General features: G+C 39.7%; 1 protein-coding gene across 1 annotated transcript in view; it reads right to left on the minus strand.

Moving 5' to 3' along the window:
- Window positions 1-2,344: 2,344 nt before the first annotated feature.
- The window catches only part of LOC148732347 (uncharacterized), a 14,135-nt gene continuing 6,479 nt past the window's right edge, over window positions 2,345-10,000 (minus strand). Inside the window, exons 6-16 of the mRNA XM_088757836.1 lie at window positions 9,552-9,891; window positions 8,911-9,296; window positions 8,520-8,823; window positions 8,283-8,332; window positions 7,873-7,920; window positions 7,704-7,796; window positions 7,508-7,600; window positions 7,060-7,233; window positions 6,412-6,509; window positions 4,015-4,145; window positions 2,345-3,862 (exon numbers count right to left, since the gene is read on the minus strand). Of these exons, the coding sequence (XP_088613962.1) occupies window positions 3,702-3,862; window positions 4,015-4,145; window positions 6,412-6,509; window positions 7,060-7,233; window positions 7,508-7,600; window positions 7,704-7,796; window positions 7,873-7,920; window positions 8,283-8,332; window positions 8,520-8,823; window positions 8,911-9,296; window positions 9,552-9,891 (1,878 nt within the window). The 3' untranslated portion in view covers window positions 2,345-3,701. The remainder of the gene's footprint in view (window positions 3,863-4,014; window positions 4,146-6,411; window positions 6,510-7,059; window positions 7,234-7,507; window positions 7,601-7,703; window positions 7,797-7,872; window positions 7,921-8,282; window positions 8,333-8,519; window positions 8,824-8,910; window positions 9,297-9,551; window positions 9,892-10,000) is intronic.

The following is a 10,000-nucleotide window of genomic DNA, read 5'->3' on the forward strand; positions in this document are numbered from 1 at the left end:
TGGATGCAAATTGTTTTAATTCTGTACACGGTCTCTTGAGAAGATTAGATGATATGAACAAACTTTTTACAACAGCAAGATGTTATTTTGAAATTCGCACTGATTTTGAAATGTTAGGAAATCTAGTAAAAACTCCTTCAATTGATCCGTTCTTAGCCCGTCAGTGAATGTTCACAGCTACTTTTAATTGTTGGTAACATTTATTAATGGTTCCCTCTCCAAGATCAAAGTTTATGTACCTTTCAAAAAGTAGATAATTATATACCATTGCAAGATAACTGTCAACTTTAATTTACCGTTGGAATCATTTTGGGTGGTAAGGATGCTTAGATACTTCCAACAAATAAACCTCCCTTCCCTGACCTCTGAATAGGATCATGTGACGCCATCTATTTTACCTGCTCTCTTATTTTATTTCCACCAGTCTCGTTTCATAACAGGAAGTCGATAATCTAAAAATAAATCTTCTTGCATTTTCACGGATAATGAATTTACTGCCTCGAGCAAAAGTGCTGATACGCAACAATCCGATGCTCCAAAACAAGTTCGGGCTAATTTAAGGTCTCCACTCAACGTCACCGTCAAAGACTGATTCAAAGTGAGTTTATAATTCAAAAGTGAATGTGTGTGCTTTCACCTGAAAGATTTTGTTTGATGGCTAATCAGGAATTTGACGACGTTTGAAGACTAATTGATTTCATACCTCGTATAAATTGCGGATAGTTAAAAATTGTGAAAAGTTAAAAAAAATATCTTTTCTCTTAGAAATGCACATGGGAAATGTTAGAAAACCCAACAGCAAAAAGTGTAATACTTTCGAAAATTAATTAGTACTTATCATTCTTTAATATATGGCAGGGAAGTTTTGAGGTATATCTGAGACTTCTGAATGGTTCTTACTTGGTCAGCAGTTGCCATTCGAAACCGTGTGTTTTTTTCTCGAAAGCCGGAAAGTTAAACAGAAACAACTACTGTTTGCTCGAGTCGCATTGAGAAATATTGGCCCTTGATCTGTATTGCCACGACCTCGGGCCAATATTCCCAGTACGGCCCACGCGTTCGGTTGTTAAAAGTTAATTTTTTGTTATAAATAAGCCTCTTGCTAAATTAGAGCTTTGCGGCAGATAGTGAGAGAACAATGACCTGCATACAAATTTCATTAAAATCACGTAACTATCTCATGTGGATAACCAATCAAGAAATCAAATGGTTAAATATGCGCGAAATACAACAACGTTTGATTAGGGTCACTCTTTCATGAAGGACAAAGGAAACTTAGTTTAGGAAGTGTTCTGGGCTTGAAATGAGCTGGGCCTGTGCCAAAAACTTAAAGTTAAAAGACCCAATTTCTAAGACAAGCTTTTGAAAGATTTCCAAAGGACAAATTGCTCAACTGTTTGTCGAAGTATATTTTTTTGTTACTTTTAGGAGAACAGATCAGGCCTTTTCCGATGGAGAGGCTCAAATGCACATTAATATCTTATCTGCTGGCTGGAAACTTGCTGATCAAAATAATTAATTTTTCGAAAATACTGTTCAAATATGTTTCATTGTTCAGTTGAAAAAGCATATCTTAATGAAGTTTGGAAATCAAGTTACCATGCATATATTTGCATCCAGACAAATCTCCAGGATTCCGTAACTTTTCACCAACACCAAGCATATACAGGCCTGTCTAATTTATAGTGCATATACAGAAAGCACCTACTCATCGACATTAAATAATTACCGAAAAAATCAAATTTTTACGTACGGACTCTCATGGGTCAGAAGCGCATACGATAGCTCATATGCTTCTGATTTGGTTGTTTCGCGTCCATTCCTTTTTCCTTTTTTATACTTACTGTAGTTCGTGGGTAGAACAACGTGAGAAGGATTGCTGAAAATGCACACTCGAAAGAGTCAATGCGTCAGAGAGAGGTTCTTGAACCTGACCTTTACATGGTACACACTGTACTATTGAAGAGCAACCACTTAAAATTGAGGTTTTATTCGTTGAGGGAAGGTGAGAGGATATTCTGTATAAAATCGACGGAGGCGAAGGCCGAATATCAGGAAATGTATTTTGTTTTGATAATTTTCTGTGGTGGGTGAGACTCGAATCTGTTTCCTTTCCAAGGAAAGGAGTTATCTGGGAAGGTTTTTGTGTGAGTTTTGAAAGTTAAAGCTGTACCAGGGTATCTCCAGCACTGGCATTTTAAGAGTTTTGAATGAAGCACTGCGATGTACGGATAAAAATAGGTTGGTTTCTCGACGAAGCCGAATTGCAATTGGATGTGGAATTGAAGAATTGAAGTTGATTTTCAGTTCAGTTTGAACACAAGTCATTTCACGTTCTCTTACGATGATTGATAACCTCCTCTATTTTCTCTGTTCGATTATTTTCGTTAGTCCTCAGATGATTGATTATTCATTGCTTTGAAAGCCTAAACCACGCTTAATTTTTCATTGCACGCAATATTGATAGACATTAGAAAGATTTAGCTGAGCACCGCATTTAAGAAAAGATACACGAAAATGTCACTATATTACGTAATCTTTGTGACACTGCAATTATTCTCAATAAGAAATCTTGGATACAAAAATGAAACAAAATTTTAAGGTTGGTACCTTTCCTTTTGCAGTTATCATGACAAAAACGTACACTTCCTCGTATCAACATTATTTTAACCCAGCTATGATAAAAATGCAGCAAGAAAGCTTTAATCTCTTTCCAAAACCGTTTTTCTGGACGACGACGAAACAACCTTTCGCCATATCTTTCCTATAGCAATCTACAATGTTTGCCCCGTGGCGATCCTGGAAATCTTTCCGAAAATACTAGGGTCTGATTACTGGCAACTTATTCATTAAGGACACGAAGGCTAAGAAGATTAATCCTTGCAAGTGATTCGAACCTATGCCTCCCAGAAATTCTTCGAGGCCACTACTACTGAGAAAATTTGGGGAGCGAGGCCAATGGAAGGGAAGTTGATTGAGTTACAAAAGACGTATGTTGTGTGGAATCAGTATTGGATACTCACGTTCGAGAAGAGCTAGCAGATTATTTATTTGTATCATAGAACACTGAGAGTTTTTGCATTGTGCTAGCAAATTGATTCACCATATCTTCCTTGGAAAATATCCAATAATTTTTCCACTCAAACATTGAACTTTGCAAAGCTTAACAGCATACATTTCAAGGGTAAAACACTTTAGCTTAGCCAGCTCAACACATTCGTGACTTTCATGTTTAAAGTATTGTATAAATGGACGTCAAACCCCGTAGACAGTAGTGACTAAGATTTATGAGGATAACAGTAGATAAAAATGGTGGTCATTAGATATGAAAATGCTGGTCCACCTTGCATCACCATAAGGAAGTGGATTGAAATAGCAATTAATTCATGAAACCTGTTTGAAAATCCTCATCTTCATCGTTCACATCCCATTAGCTTGAAGACGATCGTGAAACTGTATCTTTCTAATAGTGATATTTTTTGTAATATAATTTCAAGTAAATCGGTCTACCGTAATGTTAGACAGGGAAGATTTACTCAAGGCAAACAGTGTCAAACGTCTGTAAACCGGAATGGCGGTCACATAATCCTTCACTCAAGTAAATTCCGAACGTGAAGTTACGAGCGTAGCCTTTTCAAAGGTTAGTAAACGTAAAGGTCGACAAAAAAGTCACCTACGCGTAAAAAATATTTCTGAACAAACTATAGTTTTGTGTCTTCAGAACACGAATACACCGTCGCGAGAGAAGAACGTTGATTTGCTTCCAAGCTGACGTTTGACGTTGCTTCATTTTCAGATGGACACCCAGGAAATTGGACATTAGACAATGATTGAACAGCTTGAGCCTCAACATCCTGTGGGCCTAATCAGGTAAAATAGTACAAGCAAAAGTTATGAATTTGAAAAGATACACGAACATGTCGCTCTCTAACATAATTGCAGTGACGCTGTTTGCAATTATTCTCTATAAGTCAGCTCAGCTACAGAAATCAAAGAACATTTTAGGGTTATTACCTTTCCTTTTGTAGGAAACGTTTGACGGTTGATAAAGCAAAACCAACAGGGATCCTACCAGAGTTAGTATTCCACGCGCCATTGCAAACACATATCGCACGTAGTTGCTAACAGCGTCATTTGAGCTGGTCCTGAATCGAGAAAGGTGAATCAGATCAAAAGAAGTTTAAAGCTGTAATCATTAGCCGAAAACAAACAAGAACGATATGCGTACTTTCTATAATGAGCTAAAAGCTATCCATGGCCCTTGCTTTAATGGCATGCTGGCTGTTCGTAGCTCGGATGGGCGCAACATTCTCAATGATCCTACGCGTACCATATGAGCTGAACACTTTGAACAACTGCTAAACCGTCCATCCCACATAACAAATGCAGTGCTTGATGATCTACCATTAGGCCAATACTTGAATGCCTGAGTTTACAGATAACGCTTGATGAAGTCACAAATGCCATCAGCGCGCTTAAAAATGGTAAAGCATCTGGATGCGATTCCATTCCACCCGAAGTCTTCAAGTATGGTGGCTCCTATCTAGCTGAAAGTTTACAGTAGCTGTTTTCCGTTACATGGACAAAAGAGGTCGTTCCAAAAAATTTCAAGGATGCGAAAATCATTCATTTGTACAAAAGGAGGGCGAACGAGCGGACTGCAACAATCATCGTGGCATCTCGCTGTTGTGTATTGCTGGAAAAATCTTAGCACGTATAATAGTGAGACGGGCAACTGCTTTGGCGGAGGAAATGAACCCTGAAAGCCAATGCGGATATAGGGAAAACCGCAGCTACAGTGGACATGCTTTTTGCCGCGCGTCAAGTGCAAGAAAAATGCAGAGAACAGCAGCGTGACCTCTATATAGCCTTTGTGGATCTAACAAAGGCCTTTGACCCGGTGTCCCGTACAGGACTTTGGATGCTCCTCCACAGAGTTGGTTTCTCAGAAAAGGTGATAAACATCATTTGATATTTTCATGATGGCATGCAAGCACGTGTTGTGGACGGCGGGCTGGAATCTGCTCCCTTTGAAGTAGATAATGGTGTCAAGCAAGGTTGTGTTTTTGTGCCACTGCTGTTCAGCATTGTTATGGCCGCTGTGATCTATGATGCCTTTCATAATTGCGAGAAAGGCATAAATTTCAATGTGCGGTACGATGGAGGAATATTCAACCTTCGACGATTTAAGGCAAAGACCAAAGTCCACCATATACTGATCAAGGAGCTGCTCTACGTTTATGACTGCGCTCTTGTTGCTCACACCGAAGAAGATGTTCAAGTTCTTATTGACTGCCTTAGCAATGCCACAAAGAGATATGCCTTTCGATCTCCATAAAGAAAACTGAAGTGCTATTACAACCTAAGCCTGGTAGCTGCTACAAAGAGCCTGCAGTCACGATAAGATCTGACAATTTGAGGGCAGTCAATAAGTTCTGTTACTTGGGAGGTGTTCTATCTAACGATTGCTCCATCGACCTTGAAATCGCAGCACGATTGGCGAAAGCAAGTTCAACATTTGGGCGCCTTGCTTCGAGGTTATGGGACACTCATGACATCTCTCTAGTGAGAAAGGTGTCTGTCTATCAAGCAGCTTTTCTAAGTGTCTTACTCTATGGTGTAGAAACCTGGACATTATATCACCGACATATTAGACAGCTAGATGCCTTTCCTATGCGCTGCCTACGGAGAATTAGTGGAATCTCCTGGCAAGACCGTATACCCAACACTGAAGTGCTGTCCCACTGCCATATGCGCGGCATTGAGGCCTACATAATGGAAGCCCACCCTCGGTGGACAGGGCATGTTGTTCGTATGAGCGCCGAGAGACTATCACGAGCCCTTTTATACAGCGAACTGTCTGATGGTGCTCGTAAAGTTGGTGCGCCTAAGAAGCTTTTTAAAGATCAATTGAAGAGCACGCTGAACAAATGCGACATAACTGACTTCGAAGCTCTTGTAAGCGATAGATCCCAGTGGAAGACAGCTGTTAAGTGCGGGGTTGAGAAGTTTGAGGATGCTCGAATAGAAGATCTGAGGGAATGTCGTCGCTGCCGCAAAGAACGTATACTAGCACAGGGTTGCTATCCATGCCACAAGTGTCCAAAAGTTTGCCCCACTCTTATATTGGACTAGTGAGTCATCTCAGAGCTCACGACCGCAAGGGAGAATAAACAACGTTGTTGTATGCTTCAAAACCTGGATCTGTCGGTCGCGACAGCCAAACCAAACCAACCATTAGCCTAGTATAGCTAGAAAATAATGATTTCCTTCGTACGACGGCACAAAATTTAAATCTTAAATTAAAATTTCAGAATTTTTGTAAAATGAGGGAGTTCGCATACCGTTCACAACTCTATTAGGATCATGATAATTTTTCTTTGTATGTCGACTTGACAATCGCTTACTAACCTTTCTTCTGGGTAAAATTTCTGAATTCCAATGACGAGTCCACCACTTGAGAGTCTAGCAATCACAGTGATAATGGCAAACACTGATCCACTGGTTTCCTAAAAGCCATTTATTATTCCAATTTATTGAGGCCGATGTCTGTTAGCGCACAAGAATTGATCTAATAGTGCGCTGGACTTGGGGGCAAAGTTCTATTTATTGTAAGTTTATGGTGTGTGCTCTTGGACAGGATACCTTCTTACAAAGCGCCTTTCTATACGTAGAGTTTCAAAGGGATCCTTGCGAACTTTCAGGGAAACCTGAAGAGATTCTTAGGGTTATCTATCAGGAAAACGGGATAAGCTCAGGCGTTCTCAATAGGCTTGAATGCAGAGTTTTCAAAACTCAACTTTTCAAAACAAAAGTTCTTTTGTGGTGCGGAGGGACCTTTGCCAAACCGAAGTGGAAAAACTCGTAACTGATCGAGAAAATAATCGGAATGACAATTTCGCTTTATAGGGGGAGTGAGTCGCGTAAGCGTGCGCAAGTAAGATCAATCTCCATCAGTGTACCCTTGGGAAGACTTGACTCTCGATATTCACTTAATGAGAGTTTGTTTGGATGCCTGGTTAAAACCAAAAACAGTGAGATTCGTTTTACAATACCAACCTTATTTTCTCCGATCAGCTCTGTGATGAAAACAAGTGCCATGACCTGCATAATGGACAGACCACTTCCCATAACTATCACTTGTGCATAGGTTGAATGCCTGGTGGAGAGGGTTTGAAAATAGCTCCAAACAGCACAGCCTAACACTATAGAGCCCGCCAAAAGGTAACTCCACTAAACGCCGGGAAAAATGAAAAATTAAAGCTTAAAAGATCTATTAGTCACAATTTACAGTAGAAAAGCTACTTATTTTGTAATAGTATGTTTTTCAGACAAAGAAAACTGCATACAACTTATCATTTATTGTTTCCGCAGAACTAACCCACTGACCGAATGTGCCATTTTGAAAAAACTGCTGTTTTCATAAAAATATATAAAATAGGGTCACACGTGTGACTGCCCAGCTGGAACGAAACTGTTAATTATTGAACTCGTGTTATGGCCATACTTTGCTTCCAATCTTCCTGTTGAGTCCGTTGCAGATTGAACTTGAAAAAGAGGCACTGATAAGGAGCATAACTGGGAAATAGGCGATGGCTTCCTAAGACAGGAAAAAAGAAAAACACAGCGTTTTCTAGAACACACGTGAACATCGCAAATGGTAACATAAATTGAATTAATTAGAGAAGATTGAACCACGATACCTTTGCAAATAGTAGCCTTTCTGTAAGGAAAAGAGGTAAATATCCATATACAGAGTCCTGCGCAAGGCGTGAACATGTAAATATGATGGCTACCTGAAAATGACACAAGAAAATAAAGCTTTTACACCTTTTACGCGAAAATAAGCAAGACAATAAGGTGTAGTTGTACCTTATACAAATTTGCATCTCTCAGCCAGTCTTTAAGGTGGTATGATACCTTCAAAAAGGGAATTTTTTTACATTATTTGAAACATTTTTATTAGTCCCTCCAGTGATAACACTCACTGAGAGAAATTGTTTGGCACTGTTGTTGACACCATCTGTTACTATAGCAACAGGACCACGCCCACCAAACCCTCATTTTACAGGCATCACACCAACAACAATAACTCTATAACAAAAAATCCCATGGCTCTGAAATTTTCAGGATGTCTTATGCATAGATGGATCTGTGCAATGAACCTAAAGCATTTTATACAACATGATTATAACCATGTCAAATAATGAAAAACTTTCACATAAACAAATAATGGGCCCCTTCTGGAAAAAAATTTGCCTGCCATTGAATCATCAATTTACCTTTGTACTTTGTTTTAGGTTTACTGCACAGAAACACCATTCAAGATTTTCTGTGGAAAATTTCATGAAATTATCTTAAATAGTTTTTGAACTGAACATGTTGAGCTACTCGGAGTTCTATCAAAATGCAGTTTGATGGAAAAATGCATTTAAAAGTTGTATTTGGGTTTGAAAACCCTCTGTTCAATCTCTGAGCAAAGGAAGTGTCTTAAAATGCTCCAGCAGCATAAGTAACACCCTCTGCTTGTTGGTTCTTGTCTTCTTTCTTCTTTCTTTGTCCCCTTAGGACCTTTCTCCTCTTTTTCCTTTCCTCGCTGTGTTTGTACTCAGCACCACGAATTCGATCCATGTCAAGGTGCCTACACCCCTCTTCTGTGTATTTTCCTGGGGAAATTTTGAGTGCTTTCAGAAGCAGTAGAACAGTCCTTGCTCCAATATTGAAGTGGCTTATGGCATCAAACAAGCCAAATTCCAGCAAGTCAGCTCCCATGAAAACTTCCTTGGGAATGCGCTCCCACACCATTCCATTTACAGCTTCATTCTGGTTTTGGGTTTTTCAATGGAGGCATTTTTCTAACAAAGAATCTTCACTTAATCTTTGGTATACAGGTTTGACTTTTGCAATCACAGCATCAGGCAAACCAGGAGAATGTTTAAAACTGTTTCTGTCTCGCTTGAAACCACACCAGCTCGAGGGTCCAGTTGGACAGTGGGTGTGAAGATCACGCCGTTCACTTGAGGCACAATGGAAGAAACTTGCATGTATTGCCTTTCTCATTCCATTCAAGTCTCCAACATTAGAACGAATAGCAATTCCATAGTAGTTCTGAAGTTTGTCAATCATGGCATCAGTGAGTTTTCCTTTCCCACCGAGAGCAGGAGTTACTTTCTTTAGTTTTCTGAGTGCTGTGCCAACTCGTTTTTGCACATGTCCTATACATTCTTTCTTAGCAATTTGTATTCCATCTGCAGAGTAAACATCCTTGACTCTATTGTAACTTTTGCTGTCACCATCTGAATACAAGTCAATATAACGAAGCTTGTGAGTTGCAACAGACCGTCTAAAAATACGATCTGCACCCTCTGATTACATATTGAGTATCTGGCTGAAACCACAATCCAACGATTTATTCTATTGCCTTCTCTTGTTTAGAACTCGGTACTTCTAAATTCTGATGTTTCAATTGCTGTCATTTTTAGATGTCCAAAACTCATGTTTCCAGCCACAACTCTCGCAAAAGACTCGAAGACTCGAAGCACATCCCTTACTTTCTAAGAGGTTTTCCGAAAGCACGATGCTGAATTCTCCACAATCAGCACACCTCATGGCAAAAAATGCCATGCCGAGTAGCTCCATGTCGACAAACCTGAAGCCCGTTAATGTTACCTCCTCTTCGTAAGGTTCTTCAACTTTGCCAGGTTTTGATTCCATGGCATCGGACTTAAGCAAAAGCTTTTCCGAAGACACAGACTTCTTAGTATGTTGACCGAGGGTGTTCGAACCATGTGCTTCTTCTTTCGCTTCTTTCGTCCTCTTGGCATTTTCTTTCGAAGGTTTCGTGAATTGATTTCCCGAAAACTTCCTTTTGGGACGCCTTATTGCACGATGCTTCGGAGGCATGGTTGTTAACGTGAAAAAAGAACGAGAAACAGGATAAAAAACTCAAAACGCCACGCCACTAGTATTGTTGTGAATTTCGCAAGGACAATTTTTCGTG

This window comes from Stylophora pistillata, chromosome 4 (genome assembly GCF_964205215.1).
Source record: "Stylophora pistillata chromosome 4, jaStyPist1.2, whole genome shotgun sequence".
NCBI lineage: Eukaryota > Metazoa > Cnidaria > Anthozoa > Scleractinia > Pocilloporidae > Stylophora > Stylophora pistillata.